General features: G+C 45.2%; 1 protein-coding gene across 1 annotated transcript in view; it reads right to left on the bottom strand.

The window, feature by feature from the left end:
- The window catches only part of gmds (GDP-mannose 4,6-dehydratase), a 186,445-nt gene that overhangs the window by 100,299 nt on the left and 63,803 nt on the right, over positions 1-22,343 (bottom strand). Inside the window, exon 7 of the mRNA XM_072388921.1 lies at positions 13,573-13,700. Coding sequence (XP_072245022.1) covers positions 13,573-13,700 — 128 coding nt within the window. The remainder of the gene's footprint in view (positions 1-13,572; positions 13,701-22,343) is intronic.

Here is a 22,343-nt window from a genome sequence, read left to right as displayed (position 1 = left end):
AAAAAGCAGACGACATGAGGAAGCCATTTGTGTGAGGAGGGGAGACGAGCTTTCAGTGTTGTGACCCAACAAATGTTTCCATTCCCTCTGAGCCACCAGAGTTGTTTGAAGTGGACTGGCGGGGATGCTGTCTCTGCCACGCTCAATACGCTACAGGCAGCTGTCAGCGGGCCGAGATTCTCCTCTGAGCAGCTCACCTGCGTTTCTGTTCGTTAGAAAGGGAAGAAATGAAGACAATCAGGCTGTTAAATCAGGCACTTTGTGAGTGCAGATGCACAAGAGAAAGTATTTCTTCCTCAGGGTGTCTGCAGAGCTCCGGATAACAATGAATTAATAAAAGCACCCTTACGAAACGTCACCTTTCGTTATCCAAACCAGGTACCGGCGCTGGTTTGGGGCCATTTTGAAGTTGCTTCGACTCTGGAACCTTATAAAACTGGTCATTAAGGTCATTAAGCCACTTTCAACACCTGTTTCAGTTCTGGTTTTACCTCTGGTGTGTTCTGAGAAGCACAGCGCTGAGACAGCCTTGTTTTACTTGTATCTTTACTTGTTCTTGCAAGCAGCAGCCACAGTTCATGAATGATCGCCTGAAGGCCGGCTGCTGCTGATAAAAAACAAAATCTATAAAGCACTCAAACACCAAGAAAAGATGCCAGGGAATGAGGATAAAATCCTGATGGTCACATCTACCTCTACTTTGTTCTGTTAAATGTTCTGGTAACATGCAGGACGAGTGCCGTAAGAACCGGGTGGAACCAGTTGCTTCTTATGTTCTTAAGTTATGTTTAGGAAAAGCCGTTCACAATATCATTTTCATTATGAATTCTGCAGCTAAAGGGGAACAAGTTCCAAGATGAGGCACAGCGGGGTTAAGGGAAGCTGTACTGATGCTTTCATGTGAAGTACACACATGCACGGCTTTTCCAGAGCCACACAGAGTGCATGCACACAAACATTAGAGTATCAAATGGGTCGGTCAGTCGGACAAAAATGCAATCGGGAGAGAAAGTCAGACAGAGAGCTGTGAGAGAGAGAAAAGTGCTGATGGTGTGACTGGGCTCTTGTGATATTTGGCTCATTTTCGACAATCTGGATGGAGAATCTTCCCACGAGCTGCTCAACCGTCTGACACCAAAAGACACACAGAGAGCGAGGGAGTGTGAAGGAGCGAAAGAGGAGGTCACACACATTCCAGTCCCAAAGAGTCGGCCAGACTCCTCAGACAATTAAAGCAAGATGACCCCGCTGCCCCCAGACCTCTAAACATCGCTCAGCTCCATTAGCCATGTCTGCTGGACCAGCGAAGGCTTCACTTCACTCCCTGCATCGCACCGATACTCCCTAAAATCTCCCTACATGACACTCAGCGTTTATGTATGACAGGACTGAAGTGCACACGTTCACGTGCATGTGTGCACACACAGGCCTGAGAGGGATTACTGCTTTAAAGTGTCTCAGTTTAACAGGCCAGCTGTGGACTCCAGCGTCCTGCAGCTCCAGCTCATTCGCTATAGATTTAGAAACATCACAGGAACAGACCTGGAATCAGTCTGAGTCTAATGGGCAATCTGAGCTAATCAGACAGGGAAGCTTCGTTCTACTTTGCATCCAGCAAGGATTTACAAAATCACGATCATGGGAGGATCCAAGCTGAGACTGGAAGGGTTATTTAAATATAAAAAGCATCAAAACCAAAGTTCAGGCATTTCAACACTGACTTGCTGCGTGATTGAAACAAAACAGAAGAGTAATGAGTAAAATCACTGTTTTTCTTTCTTTCTCTGCTTGAAAAAGGAGGCATTTGATGGGATAAATGTGTCAAAAAAACATTTTCCTGAACAGATTCACCGGCACGTTTCTTCTTCTTTGGTGAGGTGAACAGAGAAGGACTCAGACCAAAGAAACTGGACGTCCTGGTGGAGATTTTGGATGTGGGAGTTGGGAGTTTTTTCCCATCCTGCCCTCCTGTCTTGGCCTGTTAAACCCTCAGCGGGGTATCAAACCTCCCCACCAGCTACCCCCTCCAGAGACGTCAGCCTATCCATTATTTCCTCTTCTGTCACCCTGTCTTCGCCTGCTCTGTTCCATCTTTCCAGGTGGGAGGTATACTGTATTTCTCCAGAACACGTGTGGGGGGGGGGTGTCGCTGCAGCCACAAACCTGTCATCCATCAAACCTGCTGAAATCCAGCACTGGAGCAAGAGAAAACCAGCTGAGTTTTTAGCTTTCCTGATTAAAAACTGTGGCTTCTAAGCAGAAAAATGGCTTTATTCTAAATAATGTTTCTTCTTCAAAGCGAGGCACTGAACATGTAATTCAGTGTGTTTATGTGTGTCTCTGCTTTCTGCATGACTCCAGGGTGCAAACTATCCAGCAGGCTCCATATGAAAGCTGAGGATTCTGGTTACACAGGGCGGCGAAGAGAAAGGAGAGAAAAACAGAGCAGCAGAAGAAGAAGCAGAGCATCTGCTTTCATCCTCAACCCAGCAGGGGAGAGCTTAGGCCCGTCAGTCTCAGAGAGACAGCCAGCTGCTGCAAACTTGGAAAAAAAGTACTGGAGTGATCTTTTCCCTCATTTTCTTCATAACAAAGACAGATTTCTCATTTTCAGGCTTGAAAATATACAGGAAATGCTCCTTTAAAATGATCTAGAGAGACACAACCTTCGTCCCAGAGCCATCAAAGACACCCAGCTTGCTCTAAAGAGGCCTAAAATTAGGGTGTTTTCACCTTTTCAGTTCTACAGGCTTTAAAATAATACTCCAACTGCTCCTCCTTCAGTCAGACACGGTGTTGCGTTACAGTTTCCAAAAGCTGCTTGTAAACTAAAGATGGTACAGCAGATGTTGCTGTTCCAGTACATCTCTGCATTTTCAGTGTTTTATTGAGCGAAACAACCTGAAAACATGAAGTTACTTCTGTTAAAGTTAATAATTCTCATTGCCTACATGCGTAAATGGGGATAAAAAGTGCTTGTTGACTCAAAAGGGACCATATAAGACCAGCTAGTCACATTAAGTCATAAAAACAAAGTTTAATTACAGTCATATCTGGACAAATGTATAGAATATTATCCAATTTAATCATCAAATTAATTTCTGTTCTGTAATACAGAAATGTAAATATACTTTAGCTTTAATTTTTACACATATGAGTCATTCTTTGAAATATTTACCCCATTTTCTCTGCTAAAAATCTTAATTAAACAACTCAAACATCATATTCTAAAGGTCAATTAACTGCAAATTCTACTCGCACACACAAAGAAGCAAATGTGTGAGTTAGCGACACAGGAAGATGAGAAGAAAACCCTGAATTAGACGATAATATAACGGCCTGTTATAGGCACACTGCACAGATCATTCTTATGACTAGATGTTTTCCAGCCACTTACACTCCAGGGCCAACTTTTTCAGCCAATTACAGAACTGTCCTGCCAAATAGTTACAGGAAAACCAAGAAAAGAGAAAGTTACGCTGCCTTCTGGGTGAGCTCTGTGCCTGGCTGTGACGCTGGCCGTGGACACCAGTGTGAAACTACCCCGACTGGCCTCCTCACTCAGGGATATGAGAGCGTGTGCTATCTGTCTGTTATCTGCTCTGCTATTGTCAGAGAAGCAGGAGGGAGTCAGTTTTACACAATCACCCTCCATTTTTCCTCCTGCTAAATCATCTGCATTGTGAAAACGTTCAACATTTCGCTCCCCTGCGACTCCCACTGCTCTCCGTTTATGTCCCTCTGGTGCGATGCCACAGTAAATACTCACCCCGTGTTCAGTTATTCAGAATATGGACTCGGATGGGGCAAGAGAGCCTCCCCGGAGATCTATTTTAAGTCTCTCACTCAATTCATTATCCCTATCATCGTATCTCATCCTTCCCTGCCTCCCTGAGTGTTTCTCCAGGTTCCAGCTCAAGTCAAATACCTGTGAAATTCCAGGGTTTCATCAGTGTTTGTGGAAATTATGCAAATGATGACAGATTCTAACTGAACTTTTGCAATAATGCTCACGCTGAAGCAGGCATCGACCGATGTTATGGACAGAACTGATTTGATAATATTGTTAAAAAGTCAATAGTTCGAGCTTTCACAAATACGCTATAATGCCAAAAGTGTTCACTCATCTGCCTTTACACGCATCTGGACTTCAGTAACATCCCATTCTTAATCCACAGGGTTTAATGTGACGTCGGTGCACCCTTTGCAGCTTTAACAGCTTCAACTCTTCTGGACAAGCTTTCCTCAAGGTTCAGGAGTGTGTTTATGGGAGGTTTTGACCATTCTTCAGACACTGATGTTGGACAGAAGGCTCTCAGTCTCTGCTCTAATTCATCCCAAAGCTGTTCTATCGGGTCCAGGTCAGGACTCTGTGCAGGTCAGTCAGGTTCTTCCACACCAAACTGGCTCATCCAGGTCTTTATGGACCTTGCTTTGTGCTCTGGTGCGCAGTCCTGTTGGAACAGGAAGGGTCCATCCCCAAACTGTTTCCACAGAGTTAAGAGCCTGAAATGATCCAAAATCTCTTGGTTTACTGAAGCATTCAGAGTTCCTTTCACTGGAACTAAGGGGCCAAGCCCAGCTCCTGAAGAACAACCCCACACCATAATCCCCCCTCCAACAAACTTTACAGTTAGATAAGTACCGTTCCCCTGGCAACCGCCAAACCCAGACTCCTCCATCAGGTTGCCAGATGGAGAAGCGTGATTGGTCCCTCCAGAGAACGCGTCTCCACTGCTGTAGAGTCCAGTGGCGGCAGCTTTACACCACTGCATCCGACGCTTTGCATTGCAGTTGGTGACGCATGGCTTGGATGCAGTTACCATGGAAACCCATTCCATGAAGCTCTCCACTCACTGTTCTTGAGCTAATCTGAAGGCCACATAAAGTTTGGAGGTCTGCAGCGACTGACCTCTGACCCCTGCTCTGTCATTTTACCTGGCCGAACACTTCCTGGCTGAGCTGCTGTCGTTCCCAATCGCTTCCACTCTGTTATAATCCCACTGACAGCTGACTGTGGAATATTTAGTGGTATCTTGACTTGTTGCACAGGTACCATCCCGTCACGGTCCCACGCCGGGATTCTCTGAGCTTCTGAGAGCGACCCGTTCTTTCACAGCAGGCTGCATGCCGAGATGCTTGGATTTATACACCTGTGGCCAGGGAAGTGATGGGAACACCTGGATTTAATTATCTGGATGGGTGAGTGAACACAGTACGTCGTGATCAGTGTCTTAACCGTTGATGAATGCATTCAGAGTGGTCAGTTCAGAGTATTAGAGATGAATTCTGGCAGGGCAGCTAAGCTAAGAGCAGCTCGGCATCACTCGTCCCCATTTCCTCAGCAGAAGAAGAAGTCCTCACATGCACGGTGGCAGCTGAATATCCTGCTGCTGATCAGCTGAGTCGGACCTGTGGGGCAGCTTTCTGCTGGGCATTACTTTTGCAAACATTTAAAAGACAGCAAACGTTTGGGCTTCAGCAGGATTTTCACTTATCTTTCCTGATCCTTGTTATTTTGGGACCAGATGCACAGAACTGAGTCATAACTTATGAGCTGAGTAAATAACTTCCTGGTGCAAATGTGATGTGACGTGCAACTCATTGTAGGGCTTTATTAATCTTATGTTGCATGTTAATCCGTCAGCATATAAAACCAGGCAAATCCTTTAGCTAAATATTTGCCTGAACTGGCAAGTTGTGCAGTTAGTTTTTCCAAAAGACCAGCAAAGTGAACCAAATGCTGTGGGGTAAACTAAGCCAGGTCTGCGGTTGGAGGAACTGCAACGAGGGAGTGAGAATTCATATTTCACTGCTGAAAAGCAGAGAAGTCATTTCACTGGTCTTTGTTTGTTTGGAAGTTGCCTTTTTGACATGCATTCATTCATCTTGTGATGGTGTTGATCCAAGTTTTATTCAGCAGCCAAGAGAACTTCGGTGGCTTCTTCTTCTTCTTCACTTTTATATTCAGACATCTTTAAGATACAGATGCTTTTCTGACCAGACCAAATGATTAGCCTACATTTTCTTACATGAAGTCATATTTTTAACTGTGAGTCATTGACTAATTCTTATTATTTCAGTTGATATGACACGTCCTGAAACTTGGCTCGAAGGGCTTTCATTTACTGTAACTTCTGCCTCATTTTCTCTCATCTTGAGGAGCTCAGAAGTGAAACATGGCTCATTTTACCCCTCCTTCCCCTATGTAGCATTTGCTGGAACAACCAGAATTCAGGTTCATTATTACACAGCTACAGAGATGATGACCCTGCATAGCGAGTCTATAGATCCATTATCCAAATGCCAGGTTTTAGAGGCCGTTTTGGGGGCAACTTGGGATTAAATCTCCACGCCAGAGTCCATCATAAAGAATAATGTTTCTAGTTTCATTCAGTCATCATCCTGTGTAAATGTACATAGAGCTGAAATAACTCCCAAGTGTGTGTATATGCAAGTGCTGATGTATGTAGAGCTCGCTAAGGGACTGCTGAGGTTTTTATTGCTCTGAGCCAGAGGGGGGCAAACTCCTGTTTACTGAGCTGCTGCTCAGACCATGGCTCAGATTTCACCTGCAATTTACATCCCAAAACATGCACACACACACACAGCTGCTGCCATTTACTCATCCTGCTTGTGTGGGATGCTGTGTCAACATGACAGCAGCCTGTGTCACAGTACCTGTCTCACTGAATGATCAACATTTGTAGGTGCGGGGGGGTGTGCTGTGGCAGCAGGGGCTCAGGGGTCGGGAAGTTGCCGATGTAGTCAGGAGGTTTTGGTGATGAAACCCAACACTCCCTCTCCTCTGCCCCATTAGCTCCTATTTTAGCTCTTTACCACTCCAGCTGTGTTTATTAAAAGCTTGCAGAGCAGCCAAAGGTATTTATCAGCTCCCCGAACCCGGCTGTAAAGATCCAGGCAGGCACGAATATAACGGGCACACAGTTACTTCTGTGATTGTGCGTTAAAAAAGTTAAACAAGGGGGACAGAGCCCTCTACGACAAGCCAGCCACCAACTTAGACCAGCCACAAGCTGTAGTAGCAATGTTCAACTGTATCTCCATAAATCATCCAGTTTATGTATAATTATAGATGTGTTGTTCATTGTTACTGTGGATGTGTAAAACTGGAACAAGGTCCAACCAGTTAAATGTTAATGTTAATCAAATTAATAGTTTCCTAATCCATCAGGATTTAAGGCAGGTTTTATTTTATTTTATTTTAATTAGGGCTGGGCAAATATTAAATTCTTTAATAGCGTTAATCGCATGATTTCCTGTGATTAATCGCGATTAATCGCACTTTTAATGCACTTTTACTGGAACTGTGCAGTCATTCCGTACAAATAACTTTGGCTCTGTCGTCTGGAAGAGCTTTGAAGTGAAAATGTAAGAGTTTCGTAACCTTCTCCAAGTTTGTTCAGCCCGCTTCGTCCGCCATTCTTTTCTTTTCTGACTGTTTCCTGTGAGCCGCAGCGCTAAGCTACATGCTAGGCTCGCTCACGGTGGACTTTTTCAAAATAAAGCCGGTGAGCAACAGACGTTTACAATAAAAATAATAAATAATAAAAATTAATGGGAGATAAATAATTGTTGGTGATGGTGAATTCATTAGTTAATGAGTTAATGTGCCCAGAATTAAACATTAATAGTTTATTTTATTGTAACATGCACAGATTCACCCTTCAGTAATTTTTTTCTAAAAGCTCTATGACTCCAATCTTTTCATGCTTTTTTATTATTCTGTAACTACAAATTAAATCCATTTGTGCTTTGAGTTGATGCACCAACATTATTTTCCTCAATAAGACTTCAAGATGCCACTGATGGTTATTTCCGAGGCTCCATCTGGCTTCTGGTTAGAGGCATTTGAGGAGCACAACAACGTACTTTCTGATTGGCGTTTTAATTCCAGTTTAATCCGTTAAACATGACGGCAACTTTCCAACAAAAATATCTCTGCTTTGTCATTTCTTTTCTTCACTTATTCTTTTGCTTAAACCCAACTTGCAGCCAAGCTAAATGCTCTAATTCACTCTTACAGGTGGCTTTGGGTCGTCTTTACCTGCAGACCAACAACAGGCTGGCAGGTGTCTGTAGCTGTGAGTTTGGTGCGTTCACTGACAAAGAGAAAAGACTGTGGGGTCTTTGTACTAAACCGGAGGAGGCTTAGTGCGTCAGACTTTGAAAACCTCTCCTGTAGAAGGCATTGTTGAGTCTACAAGAGCTTAGCGTGCTTTTTAAATAGCTATCTGTACTAAAGATCATATTGTAGTGACTATAAGCTGAGAGAGAAGAGAATCGGATAAATCATTTTCTCTTGTTAAGTTTAAAGTAGAAAAAGAAGCATTGAACACATCCAGGTGTCCATCAACAGCTTGTGAATGTTAACGTCTTGGTTACTGTATGAATACACCTGCTCTTAATTCCAAAGCCAAACCATGTGATAAATGGACCGCCACTCTCATCAATCATCTGTGATTGGTCCCGATCTGTGCTGTGATTGGTTAATTATCCTCATCTGTAACCATTACTGCGCAGAGAAGCAGCTGCGGCTTAAAAAAAGAAAGAAAAAAAAAGGATAAGACAAATAAACGTGGTGAAAACCGACACCTGCGGGGCTGCGCTGTCGCCTTACCGCCTCCACACAATGCCAAGAGGCAGCCGGCAACCGCCATGCAGGTGGAGCCACACACACCTGAAGATGGCCGCGATGCAGCGTCCGCAGGCCAGAATTTCACAGGCGATTATGTTTTGAAAACAAATAAGTGAACAAGACAAGAACAGGGAGTTGTCGGGACATTGTGTCAGCAGGTCAACCGCATCTCATCTGGCAACGGTTTCTAATGCACGGCAGCGAGAACAGCGAGAACGCCAGCTCCCGTCAGGGGGAAATGGGAGCTGCTAATTAGATGTCAGGGGGAAATATTTGGGAGGCGACTGATCACCAAACGAGTGTCGAACAAGAGAAAGTCCAGTGATGAAGCTCTTCAGGAATACAGAACCCCAAACAGTTAAAGGTTAAGAGGGAGAAGGGATATGGAGGATAAAAATCCCAAAATGGGAGCAGAAACAGAGAAAATGACAGCGAGAAAGTGAAGCAGGATGGAGCCCGAGGGGGGAGAAAGAGCCAAAACCACCGAGCCGATTTCAGCTCCTGCTCTCTCTCAGCCAACCTTCTTCTCTGCACAGGAAATGGCTGACTGCTGCCAGAGGGAGAGGAGATGTAGGTGGTGGTAGGGGTTCCAAACAGCTGTACCAACCATAGGCCAAGTCGGGATGGGGGCACGGGGGGAGTGGGCCTCACTGCTGAAGCCTTACATGTTCAGTTGGAGCTTTTTCTGAGTGATCGCTGTGGGTTTCTTCTTCAGTTTGTCCCATATTGCCTAATTCCATAGAACCGCGTTATGCTTCAAACATAGTCATCAAACTGAAAAATTCCAAAGCTCAACTCCTTTACGGAAAATGAGATCAGGAGGATTTAAATTATTCTTTCTGCCGTTTTTAAACTGAAGGCTTCAGCTCCCGACATCTATTTCATAATATGATAATAATGAAGGGCTCCACTGAGAGTAGCTGGGCAGCCCCAGGTCTGTCTGCCTGCCTGGGACAGACACCCGATACCCAGCTGAGACGATGCCCAGCCAGCCGCACGCCTTCAGACGTCGTTAGAGCAGACACACAGCACGCCCCTCCTGCCACCCGCAATCCATCCACAGCCAATTACAAGCAATTTCCCTGTCCTGGGTGGGGTGACGAGAGGGAGACAGAGAGGGAGGAAAAGCAGTTGTCGGCCTAAAGCAGACACACATGGTTCTGTTTACAAATGGCCAGTTGTTTGGCTTTGCCATGGCAACACAGTGCCGGTGCTTGGTGGCTGGGTGTCAGGGGGGTCTTGGTGTCAGTGTCAGCCTTTGATGGTCTGCTGGGTGGGGTCAACCTTTACATAATGTACAAGTGTCCCACAAACACCCGTCTGTTTCCCCTTTTACTTTCAAATTCCCCCTTTCAATCTCCTCCACCCGAGCTCCTCTCCGCAGCTCCAGCCTCTGTTGGGCTTCCCGAAAATCCGGCTTTCCGAAACAGGAGACGCCTGATTCACCAGAGCTGGAATGCCAGCAGTTCCCACAGGAAACCTGGTGCATCTCAAGGCAGTGTGCCCTGGACAGGCAAGCGCGTGGACACACAAATCCTACAACAGGATGTTGCAAGTACACAACTGGCTGCTCTTAACAACATAATGAGATGAAGAAACTTGCTCAACGAGGTCCAACAACCAGCATTTTACATGCACAAGAATAACAACCACTTTTGTTCTATATATAAAGCAGCTAAATGGGGAAAGCCACAGGTTCTAGGAGCTCCTTTTTACTCTCTGTAAACGTGGACTTCAAATTTAGCTCCATGTTTTTCATCGTAGTCAGCATGAAAATGACATGCATAATTCAACTATATATACTTATCTTACATTAGAAGTGTGTTTTAATACGAAAGCAGCTTTGAGCTTCTGCAGCTGGGACCAATAAAAGGTATCAGAACACCTCAGATGCAACCGGGACCAAAAGGCCTCTTTGATCTGCAAATTCTTTTTAATGTCTCTAAAACACATCAATTACATGATGGCACCAAAGTTCTGTCTTCTTAAAGGGGAACTCCGGTATTTTTAAACCTGGACCTTATTTCTGGCATGAAATACGTTCATCTGCTCACCGAGAACAGTTTGGTGAAAGTCGGCGTCCTTCAGAAGATATTTAGATAACTGGAGATCCATATAACGGAGAGAACGGGGCTTAGAGGATGCAGCCTCTAAATAAGGCATTATCTGTCTTTATTTCACCAATACTTTAAGAAGAATGAATGAATGAACGTGTGCTATAGCTCTGTTAGCTCATAGCTGCTGTGTTGTTGTTATTGGCGGCTATCGGGGGGCTTATAGAGGCTTTCTACACACTTGTACGGGTTCATTCATTCATTCGTCTTAAATAAAGACAGATAATGCCTTATTTAGAGGCTGCATCGTCTAAGTCCTGTTCTCTCCCTTTATATGGATCTTGAGGAATCTAAATATCTTCCGAAGGAGGCCGACTTTCGCCAAACTGTTCTCAGTGAGCAGATGAACGTATTTCATGCCAGAAATAAGGTCCAGGTTTAAAGATACCAGAGTTCCCCTTTAAGTTCTTAAACCTTTGTGTCCAACTCAAGCGGCATCAAAGTGACAGAGCAGACTCCAGTTTTTCCCCATTGTTTAGTCGGCCTTAAACAATCATCAGCAGAAGTGAGGCCTATCACATGTTACATAATCAGCTAATCACAAGTACTTAAACTGACTGATTATTTTGCAAAACATTCAGATTGTTTCCATTCATCTGGTTAAACGCAGCAGGATAAAACACACAAAAATATGATATTTCCATTCCTACATCCATAGTTTGTGCCTCCTTTTCCGCTAAGGTTCAGAAACACTAACTTTTTAACCCTATTTTGACATTAATGTCATGGCTTCTGAGGCGAAGCCAAACACAACAGCGCTGCTAGCTTAGGTTTCAGACATATGAAAGAAAGAGCTCTCCATGAATAATGCATTTTTCCTTGAATCTGCAGCAAATCAGTCAAAGGTTACACCTCAGATTTAAAAATGGGGGCAAGAACAGCACAGAAAGACCACTAAAATGGTCATAATCTCAGCAGCCCCAGCAGTAACCAACGAGCAACGCAGTTTTCCTTCACTTTCCTCCAGGTTCTCTCCTTCACCCTCTTTGCTTCTGGAAGTTTTTTCCACTGACTTTAAACGCTTCAGTGGTCCTGTTCTGACATTAAATTAATCCGCCTTGTGGGTGATCTGACCACAAGTGGACAGCTCTAAATGCAGGAGTGAATGCATTCAGGATGCACTCAGACCACATTCAGAGGTGATCTGAGACACTTGGATCAGCGTTCTTATAACAGTGTGAACGGGAATGTGTCCTGAGCCCCACAGAGGACTCACCCTGCATGACCCCACGCTAGAAACCCTGAATGTACCATTCACATAACGCCTCCTGCTCATCTTCTGTGCTCAATTCAGCAGCGAAAGTTAACAAAGTAATCGCCTTGTCCTGAATATTTAAAGCTCAGCTTCACATATTTCTATTTCCCAAAACTGGTGCTTGAATGCAAAAGAGCAGAACTGAATTTGGACCATTGGAGTAAGCAAAGAATGTGCTGTTGTGCATCACAAGTCCCCGTGGATACGCTGCAGGCAGTAATGTTGTTGTTGACATGAACTCGGGGGCAGAAAGTAGTTCTAGTTTGGCAGAGCGGCGCTCCGAAACGGAGATGACAAGGCAGTAAACTCCACCAATAGTCTGAAAAGATGGATGGGAATTGTCCGAGACTCCAAGGGGATCATCGCAGTCATTTGCCAAGAGCAGAAGAAGGTTGGGAATTCAGGCTAGTAAAAGAGCAGACTGATGTCTCACGAAGCAGCATGTCCCAAAAGCCTCTGCAGCGCCTCATTCTTTGTCTTAAAATGCAAAACTCTGATCCGATGTCACGAGACTCACATTTTAAAACCACGCAGAGATCTTAAAGTAAAGGTATTTTTTTATGAAAGCACTCTCAGGGATGTTCATCAAGGCGATGCTAAGGAACTGATAGCATAGTTAGCTTGATCAAACGGTTTCTTTTCCTGAAAACTAATCTTTCACGCCTGCATTTAACCAGTTCCAGCTCAAGTCAGACTCCTCACCACGACAGCAGCCAGAAATAACTGTGTGGACACATCGGATATGACTGATGGACAGTGTTCCAGTAATCATCCGTGCCCCTCCTTCACAGCGTGGACGACCACCGCAGCTCTGACGCAGTGACCCCACACTGCGGCCTGCCGTTAAACCCAAGTTCCAACTGTAACCTCCTCACCCCCGCTCCCATCTCAAAGATCACCCCCCACTACCTGCACCACCATCACCTCCGAGTAACAACACAGCCCGCTGCGAGGGGTCTGCTGTCAGACATGGCAACCCGTTGAGTCTTTCATCTCCACAGCCACGCACACGTGTCCCGGCCCTAACCATCACACACACACGCAGGCAGGCAGGAAAGTATGTGCACCGGGGGGAAAACACTGAGCTCCGTCTGCTTCTGGACGAGGCGACCCCACTGTTCGTTTCATCTCCCCACTCCTTTCTCTGCTGGCTGCTGGCAGCTCTGCTTTAACACAAACACAGTATTTCTGTCATCGTCCCCGGGACGCGGTGTTCTCTTAATATCTGTCTTTCTTCTGCAGCCGTTCAGGGAATGGCGATGGGGGCCTGAAGGGATCTGGGACACGGGTGAGTTGTGGGAAACCAGAGTGAAGTCTGTGGCCTCACAGCATGCGTCCCTCTCCCTCTCCTCCCGCTGCCCTTCTCTTTCTCTATCTCCGTTTCTCTTTTGGCAGAGAATCATAGGAGGCTTCATGCAGATCACATATTACAGCCTCAAATGATCTGGGAAAACATGCCCTGTTAATGCTATGTGCACATCTGAACCCTGCTCAACTCTGAAGCCGTGTGCACACGGTTTTGTGTGGATTTGTGTGTGTTTTACCTCCACGTAGTCCATGGCGTGGCCCCAGTCCCTCTTGGAGTCCAGGTTGCCCAGGCTGAAACTCTCCAGCTGGCCGAGGTGAATCTTTGCCACAGAACGGCTGATCTTACGCGTCACAAAGTTTGAACCTGAAGCACAAATGTGAAAAATGCTTTGCTGGCACCTTCTGATTCAATTACAGTTCACGCAGGGCATAAACGTTACAGAGATCCAGTCTGTTCCAACACACACAAACAGAGAAGAAACCGAGAAACAAGGAGCAGATAAGTGGAATCAAGGCCTCATTGTTGGAGATGAGGGTTAAGAGTTCCCCACCAAACTTCTGCATAACACTCCACACACACAACTAAAGACAGCCTTCCAAACCTCCACTACTGTTCCAAGCCCTCTTTAGCCAAAGCAAGAAACTTGAAATGCAACCCTGAGTCAAATCAATTCGTTACCACCTCACATTACAGCCACAAGACCCTTTTTAGAATCCTTCTCTCTCATTTTCCTTTCTAATTCACCACTTTGGTGTCAGATCTGGGCTGGATGCCAAGACAAATCGTAGACCATCTGTCTGTCAACATCAAAAAAAGCAACAGGGAAGTTCCACAGAAAAATGACGACTAAACAGGACCACCGTGGCTCTGCCGGTGCAGCGTCCAGTCCAGGATCACCACACCGCCATCTGCCAGATTCGCCCTGTGGTGCTCTTCATCTGAGCCGATACACGTGGCGATACTATCTGTGGGAGCACAAATGACTTTCTAATGACTATTTCTGTGCGGCTAGAACGGTTAGAGATGCTTTGGCAGGACAGTGTGAGACAGTGTCGTGTTCTGTGCTGGTGGTGTGGGGGGAAAAAGACGCTGTGGAGAGCTCGTTAATAAACGGTCCAGCCCTCCAACCCAAATACAGCATTATGCTGGTAAAAATCAACACCAATATCATGGTGTCACGTCTCATTATGTTGCCTTCTCAGTTAAAACTGAATATTAAGGCCTGAGGAGTTCTCGAAAAGCAAAGCAGAAGACATGCCATTTCAAAGGGAATCTTCAAGTTTGCATCAAAGTGTTGGATATTTTTAGCTCGTGCGATATCTCCAGCGCACATAAAATCTCCCACAACCTCGTGGTAACCTCTTCTCAAGAGCTCCAACATGCTGTTTCTCAAAATCAAAATGAATGTCGCCTTTTAGCTCTGCATCCATCCCGACTTTAACAGCACAGCTCTGGCTCCACACTGCATCACTGTTCCCCTGACATGGAGCAGAGCCTCCGTTCAGACGCAGGAAAATCCCATGTACCCAATCATGCGAATGCGCCAGATTTGGAGTAATTATTTCATAGGAAGGCGACAGCCCTCGGCAGGCTGAGCAGAAACAGACCTGGGAAGGTTAGCCATGCTTCTTTAAGAAAATACAGCCCATTGTTGTGTGTTGGTAGCGGGTCACATGTCAACGCTCCTTTGTCACCACCTTAAGCTGGATTTTAATGAAAGTTTAAAGGAGGCTGTGAGCAGTCTTCAGATTTTAGAAGCCGTCTATTGTTCTCGAGTCTATCAATCAATATTTTTGACAAACATATTTAGAAATTCCACGTGTCCACAAAGCGTAGACAACCTGTGGATGGAAATCCCCCGATGTCAGAGCAATCTATCCTGCCTTTGCGTCAGCCTCAGGCCTTTCTGAAAGCTGGCAGATACCAGAACTCCTCCTAACTGCAGTCAAATATTAAGCAACAATTCACCTGCCGCTGACACATGAACGGCTGTCAGATGGGGAATGAAAAGACGCTGTCAAGTCAAAGTCTAAGTCAGATTTATCTGTGTAGCACATGTCACGCACAAAATAATTCAAAGTGCTTTACATAAAATAAAAGCTTTGCAGCGGGGAGCGGAAGAAGCATTAAAAATATGTAAAAGGATATAAATAAAAGAATTAAAATGATTAAAATGAACAAAAAGTCTGGATAAGTTAACAGATATCCTGCAGATTTCATGCATAAACACATGAGAAAAGAAATGTTTTTAACCTGGATTTAAAAACATTTGGGTGACAGTTTAATCTCCTCTGGCAGTTTGTTCCACTTGTTTGCTGCTTAAATGCTGCTTCTCCAGGTTCAGTCTGGACTCTGGACTGAACCAGCTGACCCGAGTCCTTGGATCTCAGAGCTCTGCTGGGTTTATATTCTCTGAAATGATCACAGATTCTGGGATTTATAAACCATCAGCAGGCTTTTAAAACCTATTCTGTGACTGACTGGAGGCCAGAGTAAAGGTTTTAAAGCTGGTGTGATGTGTTCAGAGCTCTTAGTCCTGGTTAAAACTCCAGCAGCAGCGTTCTGGATGAGCTGCAGATGTTTGATGCTCTTTTTTGGGAGTCCAGTTAAAAAAACTGTAATTATTAAAGTAATCGAGTCTCCTGGAGGTGGATGCATGGATGAGTTTCTCCTGGTCTTTTAGGGAGAGAAAACCTTTAATTCTGCTGATGTTTCTGAGTTGGTAAGAAGCTATGAAAGGGGGTTAAGGGGTTAAAAATAAAGCTATCCGAGGCTCTGCTGCTTGAATTTTTAAACTAGTACATTATTCCTATGATTAATAACATATAATAACATATTTTTTGGACAGTAAAGGGACAACGGGGCAGAGAGCAGTCGTCCTGTGTGAATTACAGACGAAATCTACATAAAATATCATAAAATATATATAATTAACATTGTTTTTATCACTTTACTTATTTTAAACTTGATGCCAGGAAGGTCTTTCGTGTCAGACTGAGAAAAACAGCTGCTGGAGTTACGCTTCTGATGAAGCAGCAACAATCAAAATGGCTTTCAGGACTCTTTCTAAGCTCAGGCAGGTATTTCCACAGCAAAGGTTCTGCCACAGGAGCCGAAGATCATGACGATTCCCTGATTGGTTTCAGTTTTTTTCTGAGAAATACTGAGAAGTTGTAAAGTTTTTGTCCTTTTATATCCAATAATATGACTGAGCTGTTGCTCATTCATCTAATTAAGCCTCAGATGTGTCTCTGGGTGTTTTTCAGCATCACTTTTCCAGTTTCCTCTTCACATTGTTCCAACTTCTTTGTGGCACCAAGTTAAAAAAACGTACATAAAATGTTCCAGATTCATTTCAGAGCCAGTTTTTGTGTTAGTTTCAGTTAAATACAGAGTTTAAATGATTTCCACGTCATTGCATTTGTTGGAGTTAAATGCTCTGCATCTCATCTCATTATCAACCAAACAGATACCGAGTTAAGATTCGAAGGAAGTCTAAAGATTCTGAACTTAACTAATCATTTCAACCTCTTAGATTGGATCTGCATTGCTCTCTGAACCTGCAATGTGTGCACAAAGAAAAGAAAATATCCATTTTCTTTGTTGCAAATGACTGCAAACCAAAAATCACACAAGGGCAGAACATTGCTTCGGCGGCCAGCCTTTCTTTTAGAATCAAGAAATGATGAAACTAGAGGATTACACGATAATTCCTCTGTTATTAAGAGCGGCCCTCTGTGCAGCATGCATTATGATTCAGTGGGGTAAGGCGGTGTAACAAGAGCCCAGCTTGGCGACTACAGTAAAGTGGAAAGCAGAGGTCTGATTTGATCCCATGTCCAAGGGGAACTCGAGTTTGCAGGTTAAACACAGGTTGTCAAAACTCTGCAAAGCTGGTTTGGCTCTTAAAAAGGTGTCAGAGGAACATGGTGTAGCACAGTACACCAATCAGCTATAAAGTCCATTATTTCCCCCAAAGCACACCTGTGGCCTCCTTGTAAAGCTCACACCTCTGTTTGGAGTGGCTCGGCTCCCTGCCTGCTCTAATTGGTGCGGCGTGGACCAGAGTGTGGGGCTAATGGACGGGCCTGCCTGGTCCCGGACAAAGCCTGCTCTGTTACTGGCCCTGGTGTTAATGTGTTTCCTTTACTGGCAGCAGCAGTCCAGGACAGCCAGGAGGAGGGGGTGGAGGTGGACGAGGGGAGCCAGGAGGGGAGCTGACAGGAGGTTCTGAGCCCGAACGGGGCAGCGGTGGCCGTTTAACCTTGCCCGGCCCGGCGGAAAGTCTAATAAAATCACGGGCCGTGAAAACTGAGCAGACAGCAAAAGCCATGCCAGAAACTGACTCTCTTTCTCTCTTTTATTCTCACATAACTGCTCCTTCTCTTTTTTTCCGTCATTCCTTTTCGTTTGTTGGCCAGAGGAGCAACAGGAAAAGCGTAACTCACCGGCTTCGCTGGCACAGCTGGGCTCGTGTGTGAGGAGGAAAAGGAGGCGGAGCAGGGTGATGAGAAATGTATGGAGATGTCTCCCATCCAGAGCCAGGACATGCGGGCCCAGACAGGATGGGGACAGAAGCTGTCAGCTGGGGGCTGGGGTTTGGGGGAGTCAGGGAGGGCATTGTGGCTTTCAGGAGATCTTGGCTAAAGCAGTCTTGGTTGCTCAACAGATTCTGTTGTTAAACACATGCTGCTAAAGAAAGGCAGCTTATGAAGTCTAAAACGGCGAAGCCCTTACACACCCAGACCTCGAGATGTCTGACTCACTCATTTATACGACTGTCTGTGAGGGTATTTATGTGCATTTACTGAGACTCGACCACAGTGTGATTTATTCTGAAAAGAAACCTTCATTTTAAAGACGCATCGTGCGGTCGCTGCACGGCCCAACGCTACAAACTTCTGGAAAAACCGAAAAGCTCAGCAAACCAAGATTTCAATCATGCAAAAATATCCATCACGTTCGTATCTGACGTTAAATTCGCACGGGTCGAACATCGCCTTCCCTCCCGTGCCAAGTTTCCTCCTCCAGCTTCAGACCTGGTGCATGTGTTTCATCACCTTGGAAATCGCAGGAGTTTTCCCTTTTCTCCAAAAGTGGAATGACTTGCTAACCCAGACAGTTTTAATGAGCAACAACCTTAAAATAGGACCGTTTACTTTTTCACAAAGAGTCCTTCCGAGCACTTTCCAGATACTCGACTCGTTTCTGTCACCAGCTTGTCTGAACCGGCCAACAAAAGATCAAAAAGAGGGAAAAAACGTCATTTTTAAATGGCCACGGTGTTGTCATAGAAACCCTTTGGTTACCTCAACACAGGGTTTTACACACCTGTTTTGGAATTCACCCAGAACTGCAAATCCCATAATCCTGCTCTGTCTTTGAGAAATGGTTTTGGGGAGTGAGTGGCTTTGTGATAGAATAAAGGGGAAAAATGTAACCCTTCGTTTCCATCTCCACTCCCTTTGTAGGATTTAGGCCAACCCTCGAGCTCTGTTTACCTGAAAACCGAACGCACACTCTCCCTGTACACATCTTCTTTATTTGCACCGATTCCTGAACCAAAATACCTGACAAGCAGCAGCAGTGAGTGATTTTGCGGGGGGGAAATCTTCCACCCCGACCACAAAGCTGTCAGTGTCTGCCATCACTGTTATTGCACAACTCGCATTCTGACTGATCTCCAGAGCCTCAACCAAAGGAGAATATGCGTCTATTCGCACCTGACGGGGTGCCGTCCTCATTCTGGGCCGACTCCACCAACAGGGAGGGAGAAATGTCCTGCATGGAGGTCTGGAAGGCAGCTGGGGGGGGCTTTAAGGTATGAGACAGAGTCAAGGAAAGCCACTTAGAAAGGAAACAGTTCGGTGGAGGGAACATTGTGTACGGAGAAAGTGGGAGGAGTAGATGGCACCACTTCTACGTTAGAGTCCCTCCTTGAATTACAGCCAGAGTTGCAAACTGGGGTTCGAGCTGCAGACTTCTGACAAAGAGGTGGAGAAACTTGACACAGCGTCCTCAACTCGTGGTGCAATTACAACGCTCAGAAGTGAGCAATCAGTCATCCAGATACTTTGTTACCGTGGCGACGTGAGACAACAAACACTGATCTGAGGGCAGCGGCGGCGGGGATGAGTGAAGGTGGAAAAAAAGCAGAGCACTTCCACACTTTGGGCTTCACCTGGACGTAGCTCAGCTGATGTTTAGGCCGTTTCTCATCAACACCGAACGAAACCAGACACCAAGAAACAAAAAGTACCTTCTTCGCACCGGGTTCCGTCTTACAGGATACCGACAAATCCCCTCGACGTCCACTGACCGAGTCATTCCCATCTGAAGATTCCTTTGAAAATAACCTTTCCAATAAATGGAAAACATATCCTCTTTCAAATCTATCGTGCAATCTGACCTTTTGGGCTTAATCTCAACAAAAGCAGAAAGATGAAGCCAAGGCATGTAGAGGCTGAGCTGTTGTATGTGTGTGTTTTAAGGGGCAGCATTGACTTTGGCAGTGCTATTCTAACTTCCCCAGTGCTAACTGCTCTTCTCTCTTGACATAACAGTATATTATTCTGTACTGCCGAGCGTGAACCACAGAGCTCTCAGGGAGGAGAGATGGATGGGACTTCCCCAAATAAACCAGGGGATAAGCCTACAACTGGAGCTGGTCAGTGGCAGAAAACGTATTACCGTGTTGATTTACTGTAGCTTTAGAGCAACAGACGGCTAATAACAATGAGTCAAACCAGGCTTCAGTTCTTTGTTTTCAAACCTGAACTTTCAGGTGTTTGTTGAGTGAAACGACCAAATAAACACAAGAACTGGTTATTTGCACTGGTTTCCCCGCTGATCAGTCCTTCCAAGAACCCGGTGTACTGCACTGTCTCATATGTCACAGCAATATGGAGCCTATTTAGCACCGCTGCTCACACTAATCCCCCTCATCGGATGCTCTGCGAGAAGTGTTTGTTATGGCTAACAGCTAAGCTAACCAGAGGGGAGCGAGCAGCGGTGAGAACCAGCTTCTGTTTGCTTTGCTTCACACTGGATTTACACCTTGTGTGTTTTCTTTTCTGTTCCGATCACACGATTCAGACTTTTCACAGCAGAAAAAAAGCAAATCGGCTGTTTGTTGGTTGAGTTTTCGCATGTTTAAGAGAACCGTGAGAGAAACCAGAAGTGCATTCCTGCTGGGACTAAGTCATCCCGAAAAGTGTAAAAGACACAAGTCCTTGGTGAATCCGATGAAGGGAGCTTTTCTTGCCCTCTTATTCCCAGAAGTGACACGCCACAGCATGACTGCGGACTGTTAGGTCACTTTCATTAAACGGAAAAGAGCTCTCATAAAACCATGCATCCGCCTGTTACTGTTTGATACGCAGCTCTTCCTGTGGGAGGCGGAGGTGACGTCAGCACCAGTCAAACCGACCGTCTTGGTGCATAGTTATTCAGACAGAAATGCTCTCAGTATTGCACAAAAGGAGCTGAACGCAGGTAATGAATAAGACTCACAGGTCTGTGAATAAGTGGGAGCAGTGAGGTGACAGAGATGTTCAGGGTGTGGCTGACAAATGGAGACTGATGACAAACGATTGATGTAACTATAGTGATTTCTGTTGATGTTCATAGCTTCATTTTCAAGTTAAATTGTTGCAAAGTTTTACACAGATTCAAATAAACCATTAACCTAAACGGCAATGAATTAGATTATCCTGAAAGTGACTTTAAATGTGATTTGGTGCTTTATAATGCTGAGGTTTTTAGTGTTTGAACTGTCAAAGGAACTCGATTTGTCATAGTTTCCAACAGCTATTGGTGTCTTGTGCATATTTGGGCTTTTAATGATGTAGTCCGAGTTTAAGTTGTGAATTTAACAGATAAAGCCTGTTTGGCTACGTTGAGACGTTTGAATTAATTATACAAAAATAATGCATCTTAAAAAAAACCTTCTATGTTGTGGTAAACCGCACAAAAACAAGCAAAATCCTTGTGACTACTTAGCAAAAACACAACCGAGGTATGTTTACTACAATCTAGTCAAAATGAGGCGTTTACGATTTCCAGTTAAAACAGCATGTGTCCCACTTTATAATTTACTGTAGAAGCTTACAGTCCAACAAAGAAAAAACATGCCAAGAAGGCTTTTTTTCCCTCAGCTCCAAGCACCAGCTTCTCCCTCCTGTGAGAACCGGGCTGCACAGCCAAACGCCTCCTCAGTGTGGCAGCAGCAGGATCCGGGGGCCTGGGTAAACACCGGCCAACACAAGCGCCACACTGCGCTGTGCAAGGTAGCCGTGGGACATCTGGCCGCATCGCAGCCCAGCGTTCCTGCTTTATGAGCAGCAACAGCCATAATTCTCATAATAGGGGTGGCGGGGGCAAACGCAACAGCCTGCCTGCCAGCCAGAGAATGTTGGTTCTGAAGAAGGGAGGCGAATGACATGAAATGAAGAAGAGGAGAAGGGAAATGTGTGTGTGTGGGGCAAGAATTTGCAAGACAGAAACAGAGTCAGAGACGAGAGAGCTGACCAAGAACCAAAAGGCTGACATCATGTCATCAGGAAGGCAGCAGCGAGCTTTGTCCTTATTAGGTCATCGTGTAAAAAAGGGCACAGACAACTCTGATTCCTCAACGGTTTGTGCAGTTTTCAAGATTATCAACTGTAGTTTTAAGCCCATAAAATGTCATAAAACGGTGAGTAACTCTTTAAAACAAAGAGCCCTCACTGCTCCTGCTCATATGTCACAACACACACTATTCCCAGTTTGATTATGTCAACTAATTCTCTATAACAAGACCTCAGATGTGGCCGCAGCATCTCTGCTGAACTGGCAGTAACCTACACCAGTTCCCACACCTATCTATCTGTGGTAACCCATTAAGGTTTACTGGATGACCCCTGACCCGGGCCGGGGTCGTGGCCAGGGCCTTCATTAGGGAATAAATCATAAACACCTGAGCGGCTGACCTGGGCACAGTGCTGGGGCTGCAGTCATGTGGTATTC

This window comes from Leuresthes tenuis, unplaced genomic scaffold (assembly GCF_036924035.1).
Source record: "Leuresthes tenuis unplaced genomic scaffold, fLeuTen1.0.hap1 SCAF_7, whole genome shotgun sequence".
Taxonomy (NCBI): domain Eukaryota; kingdom Metazoa; phylum Chordata; class Actinopteri; order Atheriniformes; family Atherinopsidae; genus Leuresthes; species Leuresthes tenuis.
Note: the sequence above shows the minus strand (reverse complement) of the source record. Positions and strands in the feature narration are given on the sequence as shown.